Source organism: Ascaphus truei, chromosome 4, assembly GCF_040206685.1.
Source record: "Ascaphus truei isolate aAscTru1 chromosome 4, aAscTru1.hap1, whole genome shotgun sequence".
In the NCBI taxonomy this organism is placed as follows: domain Eukaryota; kingdom Metazoa; phylum Chordata; class Amphibia; order Anura; family Ascaphidae; genus Ascaphus; species Ascaphus truei.
Genome location: NC_134486.1, coordinates 285397068 through 285414882, shown reverse-complemented (window position 1 = coordinate 285414882; position 17815 = coordinate 285397068). Strand labels below are relative to the sequence as shown.

General features: G+C 46.8%; 1 protein-coding gene across 1 annotated transcript; it reads right to left on the bottom strand.

Moving 5' to 3' along the window:
- MTRES1 (mitochondrial transcription rescue factor 1) lies at window positions 1-9263 on the bottom strand. The gene is made up of 4 exons (XM_075597554.1): window positions 9172-9263; window positions 4521-4968; window positions 778-850; window positions 1-284 (listed from the first exon to the last, which is right to left on the bottom strand). Exons 2-4 carry the CDS (start codon window positions 4958-4960, stop codon window positions 105-107), a joined length of 693 nt encoding a protein of 230 aa, XP_075453669.1. The 5' UTR covers window positions 4961-4968; window positions 9172-9263; the 3' UTR covers window positions 1-104.
- Between the last annotated feature and the right edge of the window lie 8552 nt (window positions 9264-17815).

The window sequence follows — 17815 nt, the reverse complement described above, 5'->3', positions numbered from 1 at the left end:
TTTTTGGATTGACAAATTTAATCAAACAAAATAGTTAGCGTTGTGAATAAACTCAACATTGTTTCCTTCCCAAGTGGTCTGCACTTTCAACATGCACAGTTCAGTCATTTTAATGCATCTTGCTTTGTAAGCTTCAGATTTTTCCAGCGCCTCAAGAGCACTTTGTATTTTTCAGTTGCAGTCTTTTCTTCGGACACATTTTTCAAGATCACCCTCATTACTGTTGTAGTTTCAGATTCCTTATCTTGGTCAATAATTAAATCCAAAGTGTCTCCAATTTTAACCTAAAAAAATAAAAAAAATTGTTCCAATAAACTTTCAAGAACCCAAATCTCATATTAGGGGTTCTCAAAAGAAATAAATAATCATTTTAAGAAATTTGCTTGGGAAGATTTCAGCCTTGTTTACATGAATGGGAAAGTCTGTTTTATAGCATGTTACATAGGGGCTCACTGAGTCATGATGCCACGAATCAGTGAGAAGCACTTCAAATAAGTGAGATTAATTGAGGTCAAGGAACATTGCTAGATATGTTGTTATATTTGGCTACTTACAGTGTTAAGTAAGATCTACAAAAACCTTTGGAGGAATGGCTATTTAATAAAGGATTTCCTGAATGAGTAAAGTCAGTCAGTCAGTCCCATGGGATCTGTATAAAGGCAAAAGTGGTGCAATTCTGGGGCATAAAATAATTTTAAAAAAAAGTTCCACCAGTTATTTATTTGGTATAAGTCCTATTCTTAAAGCTTTAAGAGACTCAAATGGAAAGAAACCTACCGCTCTGCTTTTCTTCCATAGTTTTTCCCCATTCAGGCGGAGCGAACTGTCGTAAAATGCCTCTTCCACTTTGCTTGAAACATTTTAAAAAAAAAGTACTTGGATTACTTCCAAATTTCAAAAATATAAATAAGTACATTTGCTAAATAATAGTCATGTTATAAATCGTACACTCTTTTAAAACAATGGCTCAGCTGGCAGTCAATATTTACCATATGATGGGGGGCCTGTACTAGGGTTGAGCGATATCAATTCTCACCGCAATAACGATATTAAGAAATGTATCGAGATAATTTAATCTCCCTAAAATCCCCGTCATCTAACCACCCCTCATCCCAACATCTATCCACCACTCACCTACACTGCTCCCATCTCCCTAACATCCCCCTCATCCCATCACTCACCTACATGCTCCCATCTCCCTAACATCCCCCTCATCCCACCACTCACCTACACTGGTGCCATCTCCCTAACATCCCATCACTCACCTACACTGCTCCCATCTCCCTATCATCCCCCTCATCCCATCACTCACCTACACCGCTTCCATCTCCCTATCATCCCCCTCATCCCATCACTCACCTACACCGCTCCCATCTCCCTATCATCCCCCTCATCCCATCACTCACCTACACCGCTTCCATCTCCCTATCATCCCCCTCATCCCATCACTCACCTACACATCTCCCTATCATCCCCCTCATCCCATCACTCACCTCTACACTGCTGCCATCTCCCTATCATCCCCCTCATCCCATCACTCACCTACACTGCTCCCATCTCCCTATCATCCCATCACCTACCTACACCGCTCCCATCCCCCTCATCCCATCACTCACCTACACTGCTCCCATCTCCCTAACATCCCCCTCATCCCATCACTCACCTACACTGCTCCCATCTCCCTATCATCCCCCTCATCCCATCACTCACCTCTACACTGCTGCCATCTCCCTATCATCCCCCTCATCCCATCACTCACCTACACTGCTCCCATCTCCCTAACATCCCATCACTCACCTACACTGCTCCCATCTCCCTAACATCCCCCTCATCCCACCACTCACCTACACCGCTCCCATCTCCCTATCATCCCATCACTCACATCTCCCTATCATCCCCCTCATCCCATCACTCACCTACACCGCTCCCATCTCCCTATCATCCCATCACTCACCTACACTGCTCCCATCTCCCCATCATCCCCCTCACCCCATCACTCACCTACACTGCTCCCATCTCCCTAACATCCCATCACTAACCTACACTGCTCCCATCTCCCTATCATCCCCCTCATCCCACCACTCACCGACACTGCTCCCATCTCCCTATCATCCCCCTCATCCCACCACTCACCGACACTGCTCCCATCTCCCTATCATCCCCCTCATCCCATCACTCACCTACACTGCTCCCATCTCCCCATCATCCCATCACTCACCTACACTGCTCCCATCTCCCTATCATCCCATCACTCACCTACACAGCTCCCATCTCCCTATCATCCCCCTCATCCCACCACTCACCGACACTGCTCCCATCTCCCTATCATCCCCCTCATCCCATCACTCACATCTCCCTATCATCCCATCACTCACCTACAGTGCTCCCATCACCCCAACATCCCCCTCCTACACTGCTCTTAACATCCCCCTCATCCCATCACTCACCTACACTGCTCCAATCCCCCTCATCCCACCACTCACCGACACTGCTCCCATCTCCCTAACATCCCATCACTCACCTACACTGCTCCCATCTCCCTATCATCCCCCTCATCCCATCACTCACCTACAGTGCTCCCATCACCCCAACATCCCCCTCCTACACTGCTCTTAACATCCCCCTCATCCCATCACTCACCTACACTGCTCCCATCTCCCTATCATCCCCCTCATCCCATCACTCACCTACAGTGCTCCCATTACCCCAACATCCCCCTCCTACACTGCTCCTAACATCCCCCTCATCCCATCACTCACCTACACTGCTCCCACCCCCCTCATCCCATCACTCACCTCACGGGGAGGGTGGGGAATGGGTTAAGGAAAGTCTCCCCATGCTGCCAGAAGCTTCTTGAGTCGGGGGGTGGAGAGTGGGTTTTGACCAAGTTTGTCGGGCCCTGGTTATTGGTGTGTCGCCCAACCCTAGCCTGTACTAAGCGATTACATTGATACAATGTTTTGTGCTTGTTTTATCAGGTGCCCTTATTAATATCCAATGTAAAAAAATAGAGTAGAATCCGAAGCACTATCTATCTCTATATATAGAGATATATACTGTATATATCCCCTCGAACTTCCCTCTAAATAACAGCAGAGAATGGATCCAAGAAGGAAAAAAGCAGCGCACAGCTAGTGCACAAACTGGGGCTAAGCAAACCAAGATATGGTTAAACACCCATTTTATTGAAGGAGTGACAACAAAGGAAGGTGGCAGGGGTATTCAACACGTTTCGCGCTGCAATAGCGAGCGCTATTGCAGCGCCAAATGTACCCTTGCCACCTTCCTATGTTGTCACCCCTTCAATAAAATGTGTTTTTAACCATATCTTGGTTTGCTTAGCCCCAGTTTGTGCACTAGCTGTGCGCTGCTTTTTTTCTCCTTCTTGGATTCATTCTCTGCTGGCTGGATGCACGCAATGGAGGACACCAACACCTTCAATTGTGAGTACAACATTTCCCATGTGGATGCAGAAAGTGCATTACGTTTATACTTTATGCTCTAGGGTATATCGCCTGATCACACCAGGAGAAGGTAAGAGCCATAGCTGCTCTGACAGGCAGAAGTTGGTTCTATTCGTCCTCCAGATCTAGGCATTATATATACACCCTTTAATATATGAGATCATTGGTTAAATATTTCAATAGACACACAGGTGTATATAACATTTATGTCCTCCACAATCAATCAAAAGGGATTACTCTGACATTTATACATTGCCATACAAGAACTCTGATGCATGGAAAATTTGGGACTGTTCTCATGCTTTTGGTCTATGTTCCCTCTAAATAACATATACAGTAGAGAGCTCTTCGGGGCAGGGAGTCCTTTTTGCTAATGTTACTTATGTCTCAAGCACTTTTTTCCATTATGTGTTATATCATTATATGACGTGTATCACTGCTGTGAATCGCTATGTACATAAATGGCGCTATATAATGATATACCCCCACACACATAGCTTCCTGGCCAGACATCTTTGTGTAGTGGTTTTCCTTAGCTTGCCATATAAACCATTGAAATGTGTTATGTGTCATTTAGGGAAGTGTTGCTGCCTTTTTAATATTCACTACAAGGACCAGAAGCGTGGAGCAGCATTAATTTCCCCTGCTACACTTAGGTCATCTTAACACTACTCAATACCCGATCCATCCAGAACATTTCTATCAGCGGCTCTCCTTCCTTAAAAAACATTTACCCCATTTTTAGTAACCTTACATACAATCCTATTGTGTCTGTTTCCAAATTCCCTGTCAAAACTGTAAGCTCTTCAGGGCAAGAGACCTACCTCATACTAAATTACATTCACGCGGGTTATGTGATTTCTGTATTACATACAGAACATTGTACACGGTTAGCACTACACATAATAGACAAGCACTAGTACAATATAAGTGGCATCAAATGTTTAGGTATTGTCTTTGCATGGTGGATTACTAGCACTGTGGTCCAACTTGCTTCTTGACCAACCATGAGATTTGGGGTGAAGAAAAAATAAAAGCGACATGATCATCACTTACTTTCGTGAAACGTCTAGCCCAGCGTTTAAGATGACATCATACCGAAAGGACTGAACCGCTTTCTCTATATCTTTGTAGTCTTTGTGTAGACCAGTGTCTTCTTCTTCAGGCTCATCCTCAAAGTCGCTATGGTCGTCTGGTTCACCCTCTTCCTCATCTTCATCTGCTTGGGATGTGCCTTTGCTGCTGTTCTTCTGGCTCTTCTTGCTTTTAAGTCTGAAGGAGCACACGGATAGATTTCCTGATGGCAGCGTCAGAAACCCACTGGGGTTTGCCTGGGAAACACCGTGGAAATGCATTCGGTGGTGTTCTAAGCAATTTGACAGAAGTCTGTAATGTGTCCAAGTTGTTCGGTGTTTAATAAAATGTGTTTTCCCCCAGAGTCTAACACAGACTTCTAGGTTTCTAAAGGCACTTGCGGATAACCGGACTCCAGTCATTTCATTACCTGCCAAAAATGATAAGACAAATTAACCCCCTTTGCTGCCAGAGGGGGCCTGCAATGAAAAGGGGTTGAAGATAGTCAGTCAAAACCACTTTATTTTAAAGCTGCAGTTCAAGCAATATCCTACATGTGTGTTGTTTTAATAAATCAGTTCTACACTATGAGAAAATACTTGTAGCATTTAAAATAAAATCAATTTTAAAGACATTCGTAATGTATTCTAATGTAACAAGCATTTTTGTTCCTATAACAACGATTTACAAAGTCACATCCCTTCCCCTTCTGAAACAGCATCACCTTTTTGAGCCCTGCCCTCTCTCTAGCAGTGAACCAATTGAATCTAGTGCCTGCCTGGTCACATGATCTTCCCCACAGAACTTTGGCCGTTAGTGCAGCAGAAGCGAACCATGATGCATTTAGTGAACCCCCGTGCCGAATCTTCAGCGATCGCTTACAGGAGAAAGACGACGGCTTGTACTTCAGCTTAATCACACATTTGATGAAAGGAGTAATAACTATATGACATTTCAACACTGGAGTCTTATTTCGATTATAGATTACATATCAAAAACAGTCACCATAGCTGGATGGGGCAAAGTTTTTAGAGTAGTTGATACAAATAAATCCAACCTATGAACAGTATTCTCAAAAAATAATGGCTCAAGGACAAATGAAAGAAGAAAATCATTAACGTCCTACAGTTAATCAGACGGCCTGCTAAAATCAATGACGTGATATGGGTAAATGCGGTATAATATTGTGATTCCTGGTGCATCTGAGTAGCAAGACTACGAAATTGTAATCTGGTTGTTGCTATGTACTTTTTTGATTTGAGATTTTAAAAATGAGTAAAAAAATTAAATAAAAATAAACCACGACTGCCATATTCAAATTAATCAGGAAGACATTCCCCCTAAGAATTAAACGATACTGCTTCATAGAACACAGAAAGAGCAAGGAGTCTTACAAATACATGGGGTTTTCTTCTCAGTAGTAATCAAAATACAGAGGCCTCATTCTTATTACTTCTATAATTGTAACGTGTTGAGAAGCCAATGAATGTGCAAATGTCTCAGTACTGCATTGCGGCATAAAGCCAATTAAAAAAAGGTGGCAAAAACAAAATGTGTTTTTAAAGCTGCCGTTTGTTTGAATTTATTTTTTTCTCCTTTAATATGTGCATCAATACAATCCACACAATGATAAGTAATTAGCTAAGTTGCCGATCGACCGGCGAAGATTTGGCTAGGGGGTTCACTAAATGTCTGTCAGTGCAGCAGAATAGGACCAAAGATGCAAAGTTCTTTGGGGAAGATCATGTGACCAGGCAGTCACTAGATACAATTGGTGCACTGCTAGAGAGGGGGCGGGGCTCAAAAAGGGGTGTGCCAGAACCTGTTTCAGAAGAGGAAAGGGATGCGACTCTATAAATGGTTGCTATAGAAACAAAAATACTTGTTACATTATAATACATTAAAAATGTCATTTAGAGTGGTTTAAAAAAAAGTAAATACTACAAGTATTTTCTCATAGTACAGAACTGATTAAAAAAACTACAGGGTATTGCTTAGTCTGCAGCTTTAAAATGTGCAACTTTATAGACAATACAGCTAAGCAACAGGATGTTGTATTAAAAGGTTTGAGCTCAGCTTATGTTAGAAGGACAGATCTAGAGACAAACTATTTATATTGGATCTCATTCTTAAAGATGCAATAATGTACTATTTTATAAACACACTATGTTAGTGTCACTTTACATTACAATCTGTATTATCTCTATAGTGATTGGAACCTTTACTTTATTCCATGAAACAACAGCGATATTTGCTAATGTTGAGGGTAACAAAGCACAAAGCTGTGGTTGTGGGTGTGTGTGTATATCAGGCCCTCCAACAGGGGCGGTCTGCTGGTGTTGGCGTTCTGGGGCCCGTGAGTGGCAACCTGCGTGGCCGTGCCCATTTTATTGTGGGGGGGGGGGGGCGGGAAATGGCAGCGATTCCCATGCGCAGAGCCGAGGTCCCGGCAGCCATGCGCAGGGAAAGCAGGATATCCTGCCTGCTGCCTGTGGGCCCGCTCCCCCCTGCTCACAATGTGGGACGGAGGGGAAGCGCGGTCGTGAGTGCGCACCCAGCTACCCTCGCGCGCCCGCCAACCCAGCTACCCTCGCGCGCCCGCCAACCCAGCTACCCTCGCGCATCCAGCCTCGGAATTAGCCCGCCACTCTCGCCTCGGCTCCCCCCCCCCCACCTCCCTCAGCTGCAGGGATGTAGGGGGCAGGGAGGGAAGCATCTGGCGGGCAAGAAAGCAGCACCCACCAGGTCAAGGTCAGTCACCCACCCAGGCACTCACTCACCCACCATGCTCTTTTCCTTTGTCCTGGGCCCCATGATTTCTGCTGGTGGCCCTGGTGTATTATATATGTTTAAAAAAAATGTATAAAGAAAACACATACAAATAATGAAAGTAGGGTGTTAAATATTTGCAAGAGTTTATTTCCTGTATTTTAGAAGGGATTTAAACATTTACCTCCCAGCGCCTAGCAGTGAAGGTGTTACTATTACCTCCCAGCGCCTAGCAGTGAAGGTGTTACTATTACCTCCTAGCACCTAGCAGTGAAGGTGTTACTATTACCTCCTAGCACCTAGCAGTGCAGGTGTTACTATTACCTCCTAGCACCTAGCAGTGAAGGTGTTACTATTACCTCCTAGCACCTAGCAGTGCAGGTGTTACTATTACCTCCTAGCACCTAGCAGTGAATGTGTTACTATTACCTCCTAGCACCTAGCAGTGCAGGTGTTAGAAGAGAAGCGTGGAACTTTTGTTTACAGAAACATTGGTTGCTTCGCACCTCTACACTGCTACTGGATTTGTCATGTCTGCGGTACTGTAGTTACAGTTTGATTCAATGGTCACTAGTTGGTTATGTATTTCAATAGCTAGCAGCTCTGAGACCACATTGAATGTCACCAGTAGCAGTGGCACACTGAGATCAACTGTGGGACTGAGCAACAGAACAGTTTGCAAAACATCTGCAGAAAGAATACACTTGTTGAGGTATCGTGATCCGTGTAACCGGTGTTGTAAGAATTATAAGGGTTGTACAGCCGATGATCACAGTGGAAGCTTCACACTGAGCCCTAGGTCTTAAAATTCTACATACCATGTATTGTGGTTGACATTATTTATACTTTGTATGTGGATTAGCAACAAAGTACAGTAACAGGACTCAGCCATGTAAAATATTTGTAATGTTTGTGTCATAGTTCGACAATCCGTAACTTTTCCCCAAAAAAGCACAACAAATTTACAATACACATCGCTGTGTTAGTCATCGGTTATGGGATGCCAAGTAACTTAAGTCGTATATAGTATACAACACTGCGTTTTACAGCATTTGCTTGGAACATTTACTTTGCAGGACATATCTAAGAGACCCTGCAAAATAACTTTATATTAATAACTTGTTGAAATAAAAAGACTGCTGGAGTATTTGATAATGCATGTGATTAGGATGAGGAATACATAGTAAAGACAATATTCTATAGGGAAATTATTTTCATAGCACTTCTAAGTGAGACTGCAGCTTTAACTATATAGGTTACCTTTTCCTTTGCAGTTACTTCATCTCCATTTAAAAAAAAAAAAAAAACACCTATATACTATTCCAGTGTAACTTATTAAGAGATACTGTACAGTTACATATAGGCATACATTATTTTATTGGGTATAGCAAACATTGTCTTATATATAAAAAAAAAAAAAAAAAACAACAAGGTGCTCCACTAAAATCGTTATGACAGCAATACAGAAGGTCATATAAACCAACACAATCTCCGCCCCTTCAGCACAGGAAGGACATGCAATGCACTTCCTAGCACCTTATTACACCCGCGGATTGTCAAGCATTGCATACCTACACCATGCTATGGGCCCCGTAACACCCAGTCTTGCAATAATTCAATACCAATAATCATTATTAAAAAAGGAGATGCATAGGAAACGCACAGATAGATAAAGCAGAAGCAGGTAGATAGGAAGGCGGGGATGTTTATTTGGGTGGAGGTGCTGTACATGGAAACTCAGTAACATACATAGTGCAACAATGTATACACTCGGTGGAGGTGCAGCGCTCCCTGACCCCCGGCCTCACATGCATATGAGGCATGCAGCATGCTGTATGCAGCACACAGGCAGTATCTGCCTTACCTGGCCTCGCAGGGTCCTGAATCCAGAGCGCTGGGCCGTCACTGACACGTGACCTGAATGCAGCTCTGCAGCCCACACCTCTTCCGCTTGTGTGCGGCTGCTTTCAGTCTCACGTGAAAATGTTGTGCGCCACCTGCTGGGCTCTTTAATAACAGTCTCTCTCCTCACCTCTCTCTCCCCCAATCACCTTTCACCCCACTCTCTCCCCTTTCACCTCTCTCTCTCTCCCCAATCATCTTTCACCTCACTCTCTCCCCTTTCACCTCACTCTCTCTTCCCCCCTCACCTCACTCTCTCTTCCCCCCTCACCTCACTCTCTCCCGTTTCACCTCTCTCGCCCCCTCACCTCTCTCTCTTCCCCCCCTCACCTCTCTCTCTCCCCCCCCTCACCTCTCTCTCCCCCCTCACTTCTCTCTCCCCCCTCACCTCTCTCCCCCCCTCACCTCTCTCCCCCCCTCACCTCTCTCCCCCCCCTCACCTCTCTCCCCCCCCTCACCTCTCTCCCCCCCTCACCTCTCTCCCCCCCTCACCTCTCTCTCCTCCCTCGCCTCTCTCTCCCCCAATCACCTCTCTCTCATCCCCCCTCACCTCTCTCTCTCCACCCTCACCTCTCTCTCCCCCCCTCACCTCTCCCCTCCTCAACTCCCTCCCCCCATGACCTCTCCCCCCCCCACCTCTCTCTCTCCCCCCCACCTCTCTCTCTCCCCCCCACCACTCCCCCCCCCACCTCTCTCTCCCCCCCCCACCTCTCTCTCCCCCCCCCACCTCTCTCTCCCCCCCCCCACCTCTCTCTCTCCCCCCACCTCTCTCTTTCCCCCCACCTCTCTCTCCCCCCCCCACCTCTCTCTCCCCCCCCACCTCTCTCTCCCCCCCCCCCCACCTCTCTCTTTCCCCCCCCCACCTCTCTCTTTCCCCCCCCCCACCTCTCTCTTTCCCCCCCCCCACCTCTCTCTTTCCCCCCCCCCCCCACCTCTCTCTTTCCCCCCCCCCACCTCTCTCTTTCCCCCCCCCCCCACCTCTCTCTTTCCCCCCCCCCCCACCTCTCTCTTTCCCCCCCCCCCCACCTCTCTCTGCCCCCTCACCTCTCTCTCTCTCTCCTAACTCTCTCCTCAGTCTCTCCCCCCTCACCTCTCCCTCCCCCTCACCTCTCTCTCCCCCCCTCACCTCTCTCTCCCCCCCCTCACCTCTCTCTCCTCCCTCACCTATCTCCTCCCTCACCTCTCTGTCTCCTCCCTCACCTCTCTCTTCCCCAATCACTTCACCTCACTCTCTCCCCTTTCACCTCTCTCTCTCTTCCCCCTCACCTCTCTGTCTCCCCCCCTCACCTTTCTCTCACCCCCTCACCTCTCTCTCATCCCCCTCACCTCTCTCTCATCCCCCCTCACCTCTCTCTCTCCACCCTCACCTCTCTCTCCCCCCCTCACCTCTCTCCCCCCCCCCTCACCTCTCTCTCCCCTCCTCAACTCCCTCCCCCCATGACCTCTCTCTCCCCCCACCTCTCTCTCCCCCCTCACCTCTCTCTCTCCCCCCTCACCTCTCTCTCTCCCCCCCACTTGTCTCTCCCCCCTCACCCCCCCTCTCTCTCTCCTCACTCTCTCCCCCCTCACCTCTCTCTCTTCCCCCTCATCTCTCTCTCCTCCCACCCCTCACCTCGCTCCCCCTCACCTCGCTCCCCCCCCTCACCTCGATGCTCATTTTGCTCCCCCCTCACCTCGCTCCCCACCTCTCTCTCTTCTCCCCTCCTCCACCTCTCTCAATCCCCTGTCACCTATCTCTTCTCCCCCACCCTTGCCTCTCTCCTCCCTCGCCACCACTCTCTCTTCTCCCCCCTCACCTCTCTCTTCTCCCCCCCACCTCTCTCAATCCCCCCTCAACTCTCTCTCTTCTCGTCGGCTTCACGTCGGGCCTTCAACTCTTCCAGCCAGGGCATTATTGGCCAGTAATGCACTGTTCTTCGGGGATTATTACTTAAATATTATTTTGATCGCCTCTTCTATATCGACATCCAAAACCATCATTTGAGGTGCTACATTCATCACAACACACAGACGTTGGAAACCATCCTGGGACTGCTTTCCACAATCAAGCATAGTGCAGAGCAGGGGTGCGCAAACTAGGGAGATTGTCTGCGGGGGGGCGGGGGGTTTATAGAGGCCCCGCGCAATTCCCGAAGGCACTTATATTAAGTGCCAGGGAAGCGGCCAAGGGCTCTGTAAACTGCACTTACCTTGGCTGCGGTGGCTTCTTAGACGCGTTGCCATTGCAACACGGCGTCAAATGATGTTGCAAGGTCATGTGACATCACATTGCCATGGCAACGTGACACGATGCTGATGCCAGAGCCGAGGTAAGAGAGGGGTGGGGGGCACGGAGAGAGATGAAGTGCCAGCAGGGGGGCGCAGGGAAAAAAGTTTGCGCTCCCCTGGTCTAGAGTAGGGGTGCGCAAACTTACTGTCTTGCGCCCCCCTTTCTCCTCTCTCCTCCGGCTCACACACCCCCTACCCACCCACCCACATGGCTCCGGCATCAAATGACGTTGCGGGGTCGTGTGACGTCACATTGCCATGGTAACGGGATGTCACATGACCCGAGGCGTCATTTGACGCCGGTTGCCATGGAGATGCAAAGTTGCGGAGGCCACAGGCGATACCCAGCATTTATTTTAAATGCCTTCGGGGAAGCGTGGGGCCTCTGTAACAGCCGCGCACCCCCAGAAAATCTAGCGCCCCCACTTTGCGCACCCCTAGTCTAAAGTTCCAGATCCTGCCCCACAAACCCTGGTTCTGCCATTCTGTCTAGCCACGGTCCCCAAATATTTCTCAATTTGTGCATAAAATTTGTTAAAACTGTTGTAATTTTTTCGTAGCGACGTGTTAGCCAGACTCTATTGATTATTTTGGCTAAATTTGGCATAGGGCCCTTCCAGGAGGCAGCTATGGCACATCTGGTGTCCGCCAGAATATGCAAAATAATCTTATGCTCATAGTATGGTATATTTAATGGGGGCTCATTTTGAAGGGCTGACCGTGCAGCTATTAACAGACAGTTCCACCAAATATGTGCCATCGTTCCTCTCTGACCACAGTACCAAAAGCAGACTGGGGAAGAGCTCCCATACTGTGTAATCTGTCCTGGGTCACGTATCTTCGGTATATCACTTTATTATCGTTTTCCTTTATATGCGTTTTTATCGACATAGAGGATGTCGGCTCCCACACGTCCTCCCAAATGGAAGGGTTCTGGGATTCTCCCAAGTCCTCAACCTATCGTTTAATAGAAATTGTATTCTGTTCTGGTAAAGGTGGGACAGTTGTTTGGTAAATTACAGTTATTTGGCCCTTTTTAAGTGGATTTGAGAGGCAAATCTCCTCAAATGTGGTTTTGTTATTGGTCAGGTTTTTATTTGTTTGTTGTGTAGCCCTCTTACCCCTTTATGGGAAGAGTCTACGGGTGCTGATATTACCTGTTGGCTCACAGAGATCTGAGCCTCCGCCACTGAGAGCCTGGGATACACCTGAACTACTAGATGACAGCGCCTCCACCTGTACGAGATCCCTATTGTTGGGGATAACCCTGTGCAGGAACAAATAATAATACTACACAGCATATAACAATAACCTTTACTAATATAGATATGCAGCAGGCCTTTACTGTAACAGGGTTATTGACATGAAATGCCCCTTTCCCCCTAGAGGTACAACTAGCCAATGCACCTCGCAGGGCGCAACCCCCCAAGGTGTCCCCACACCTTGTCTATTATACTGTCCGAGACCCTTGGCCACTCTACCACGTAAGTGTCCCCAAGTAATACCCAAGTGATCAGCGGTGTGTTGTACAGTGTTGGTGCACTTGTAGAACGATACCTGCCCGGGGTTCCTGCACCCGGGTATCGCAGAATACACAGGGAAAACGTCAGGTCCAACGTCGTCATCCGCCACCGCGTGTGGTGAATTCCCGCGTGGATAATATCACCGTATATGTATAGTCTCTGTGTCCTTTATGGCGTTCTGATCCCAGAACCCACCTTGCAGGGCTGCGCTGCGCAGCACTGTGTCCCTGACTACAAAATAGATAATGGGGCAGAGTTCCTACCTAAGGGCCCGTCCCTAAAGCAATCACTGCTCTACTAGTGAGTCGGGACCTAACTGAGGCCTGGGGGACACAGTCTGGCCTAGCCCAGAGGAGTACCACTCCCTGGACACTACCTGACCCTTTGCTGTCCCTCTTCCGACTGGCATGCTCCTCACAGCGCGCAAAATGTATCTCTCTCTGTGCAGGGTAATCCGGCCACGCTATTGGCTCCCTGGCGCCATGTGTGGTATGACCCTAGGTATCATGGGGCTTGTAGTCCCCTATGGATTCCCCTCTGCTCAATTGCGCCTCGTGCGCCTACACTGCGCGACATAACCAAAATGGCGGCGGCCGACGGAGGAAGCCACCGGAGCCTCCGGCGAGTCATTCGCCGCTCCCTGCACACGCTGCAATGCTGCCCGCTGCAATGCTGCCCGCTCCTGTCACCGCCTCCACTGCTGAGCACAACTGCGTGCGAAGTTCAGGGAATAGAGGGGCACCGGGAGAACCCATGCCACAGTTGTGTGGCAAAGTGTCTCAACTGCATATACCTGAATAGCTCCGAGTTGGGCATCAGATGTTTCTCCTGCATCTGGTTGAGTGTTTTGACTCTACCTCTCTCTATAAGGTTTCCAACTCTGCACAGACCCTGCTTTATCCACCAATGATAGTTTTGGGGACCACAGCCTGGCCTAAACATTGGGTTATTAAATAGAGGTAACATGGTGAAGTTGGGAGTCATCAAGCTACATTTTAGACTTATTGTGTTCCATACCTCTAAAGAGTGTATGGTTGTAGGGAGGAGAGTGTCACCCATCTCTGTGTGAACGCTGGGTACCCACAGGAGAGATCTTAATGGCACTAACCCGGTGCAAGGGTCCTCTATATCTATTCATCTTATGGAGTTAGATGTAGCATGCCACAGCGTCAACTGAGCCACCTGGGCCGCCTGACTATTGGATTTTATGTGTGGTACTGCCAGTTCTCCTTACCTTCCTGCTTTGGTCTTATTAGGGTGTTGAGAATAATGAGTGGCTTTCTGTTATTCCAGATGAACCTGGTGATACAACTCTGAAGACTAGATATATCGTTAATCTTAAGTGGTATAGAGATACAGAATTCTGGGCAGGAGGGGCATTTTGACCGCCACTATTCTGCCAAACCAAGAGATTGAGTACTTTGACCAGAACTCAAGATATTTTTTTTTTAGCTTCTTATACATTGAGGGAAAGTTCGCCTGATACAGCGTGTGGTACTGCACCGACACACTTTATTCGAGCAAATACCCAGTATGTACCTGGCAGATACCTGGAATGCGCCGCTCCTCACCTCTGACAAGCCCCGTTGCGTTTGCCTTCCCAGCCTGGGTTCATGCCTGGCTGACGGGCGGCTGATCTGTTAAATGATAATGATTAGGATTTAATAGGCTGCAATGTTTCGCGTGTCTACCAGATGGCATAAATTCATGAATTGTAATGCAGTATATATATATATATATATATATATATACTGTGCAGTATTGCAGCCAGCGGGAATAAAATGCTTCAATCCCTGCCTGGAAAATACCTCAATGCAATCGGGCAGAAAACAGTCACAAACCTCAGTACACCCGGGTATACCCGAATTCGTGGGACTAGCCGAGCTCGAATAAAGTGTGTAGCCAGTGTATGAGTTCGTTATTTGAACTCCTAAGTAAGTTAAGCTATTTTTTTTCTATTCAAAATTGAAATTGAGTGAAAGAAGTTTAGTTACTTCCACTGGCAGATTTATATTGAGAGCCTCCGATTTGTTTCAAAACTGTTTAGAAGGTTAAAAAAATGTGGTAGTGAGGTCATAACTTTATTTATACTGAGTAAAATATCATCAGCGAAAAGACACATTTTGTATTCCTGTGTGTCTACCATCATTTCAGCTATGTTTGCGTTAAACCTGATACCAGAGGCTGGATTGCCAAGGCAAATAGTAGGGGTGAGAGGGGGCAGCCTTGTCTTGTGTCATTTTTAATTGGTACCAAACCCGAAGTGTATCCCGCATTGCGTATTACTGCTTCTGGTGATGCGTAGAGAAGTCGCATCCAGCTGGGGAAATTTCCCTTGAAACCAAAAGCCTGGAGTGTTGTGAATAGGTACGACCAATCCACCTTGTCGAATGCCTTTTCTAAATCTACAGTTAGTAGCATAGTGGGTGTGACGGTAAAGGTCAAGCCCGCTATTATCCCTGCCTGCCAATAATACATATGTATTATGGTTATATATATATATATAACATAAATTGTTAGCCAATAAAAAAGGTATCACCGACTACTGAAGTACTCATTTATTCTGCACTATATATATACACACACACACACACACACACACACACACACACACACACACACACACACACACACACACACACACACAGTTGTGTGAAAAAGAAAGTACAGCCTCTTTGAATTCTATGGACATATCAGGACATAATAACTATCATCTGTTCCTTAGCAGGTCTAAAAATTAGGTAAATAGAACCTCAGATGAACAACAGCACATGACATATTACACATGTCATGATTTATTTAACAAAAATAAAGCCAAAATGGAGAAGCCATATAACTATGCACATAACTTATTGTAGTCAGAAAACTTGACTTTACATATAAACCTTAAACAGGAATGAAATCTAACTCTATGGTACATTTTTAGAGACTTCAGAACTGAGAAGGTTCCCACATCCGCTATACAACCTGCTCCAATGATATACAGGCCTGTGCTGGGACACAGAAACCAGGCCGTCCAGTGTGGGCTGTCTCTCTCTGATTGTGGATTTTGAAACATCCGTCCGCAATTTGTCCGGCATCTCACGGGTATGTTCCAGGCCGGACAGGGGATTCAGGAACCTTAAACTGCCGATAGATTCACATCTGTGTTGAACCAGCTTGTGCAATGGAACTGATGAGTCGTGATGTCTCTGGTTCTCAGTCCTGACTGGTCTCACTACCTCGTTGCGAAGTGGATTTTGTTCTCTGGACTTTCTGCCACATTGTCTGCAGAGGTACTTTAGGAGGCAGTCATTAGGTAGGGTTGTGATCAGGCCCATGTCTTGCAGCATGGCACATCCTTCCTGGACTGTTTTTGCAGATCTTTGTTGGCCCTTGTGGAGTACTATCAGCCTAAAGGGGAAGCCCATTCATATATATTTTTTCCGATTTGTTTCTCTAATCAGTTTCATTTCTCTCCTTTTATTAAAGGTAATGAGACAGATCGGGGTATATCTGCAGGGTGGATCCCTCAAAGTCTCTCACTGCCCTTATCACCCATTCCTTAGCTTTAAGGAATAGCTAGAATTAGCTAGTAGTGAAATTTGAGAACGACATCTCTGGGCTTTTCTCAATATGTACAGTAGGTCTTTGTCTGAGTAATCTGTGGGCTCTATCTAGGTGGAAGAGCTCTGAGTCCGTGTCAGGAAGCAGTTGTTTAAATAGACGGTGGAGTAAGAGTTAATATTGTCTACCAGCTCCAGGATACCTTTGATGCCAGCATTATTTCTGCGTTGTCTATTCTCCATGTCTTCGTCCCTTTCCTGTAGTTCCGCAATTGTTTGGTTAGATTTTTGTAGACTCTGTTCAAGGGCAGACACTGTTATGCCTTTAATGGCGTCTGTACGCTGGCCTAGGGATTTCACCTCCCTTTCAATTTCTTTCAGCTGTAGTGTCTCGGGTGGCAAGAGGAAGTGAGTAGCAGCACTGCTGCTTTCCTTTTTTTTTTTACAAACAGAATTGAATCAGGGGGTCTCTGGAGCTGAACTCCGTTAATTTCAGCTCCGGGGACCCACTGCTTCCTGAGCTACTTACCTGTAGTGTAGGATTAAAAGAAATGCCACCCGTAGGCACTTACTTGGTGCTGCCCTCCTCTTCCATAGCCGCCCTGTTGTCATGGTAATGTGACGCCATGTGATGTCACGTTGTCGCCTGCACAATCAACGTTTGCCATGGGATGCACATGCGTGCCCGGCAAGGACAGATAGTACATGCGTACGAGACCCCCAAAGCTAAATTAATGGGGTTCGGCTCTGCTTCCTACCTGGGGTGGGGGGGGATTAATGGTGAAATTTTTTTGGGGGGGAATTTTTATTTTCTTGGGGGGGGGGGGGGAGATGCATCCTTAATAGTGCTTGCCTAAGGGTGACACATACCCTAAGGGGGAAACTGCCTTTGAGCACATGACATATGTGACAAGGGTTAATACAGCTGACTCACTTTTCACCTTCCGCAAAAGTCCCTTAAATTAATAATATCTCCCTTCAATCTGTCACAATATATAGCTTTATATATATATCTTTAATCCGCTTCCACCACCAAAGAAATTATCAAAATATGCATTTGCAGGGTCTCTGGTCCCTGTTTATTAGAAAACGATGCACTTAACTCACAAAAATCTGTTATTGTAAAATGTGTTTGTCATGGAACAAGAATTATATTTCTGTGTGAACCCCCCTTGCAGCTTCTGCTTGTCAGCTCCTTAGTTTTAGCTGCATGTATTTGCACACACACACACACACACACACACACACACACACACACATTGTGCCTGTG

Excerpts from the sequence above, each read along its gene's own strand:
- MTRES1 (XM_075597554.1), bottom strand. The coding sequence starts at position 4,960 with ATGACTGGAGTCCGGTTATCCGCAAGTGCCTTTAGAAACCTAGAAGTC. Across the intron at positions 851-4,520 it reads GGGCTAGACGTTTCACGAAA|CAAAGTGGAAGAGGCATTTT; the intron begins GTAAGTGATGAT and ends AAATGTTTCAAG. Across the intron at positions 285-777 it reads TATGGAAGAAAAGCAGAGCG|GTTAAAATTGGAGACACTTT; the intron begins GTAGGTTTCTTT and ends TTATTTTTTTAG.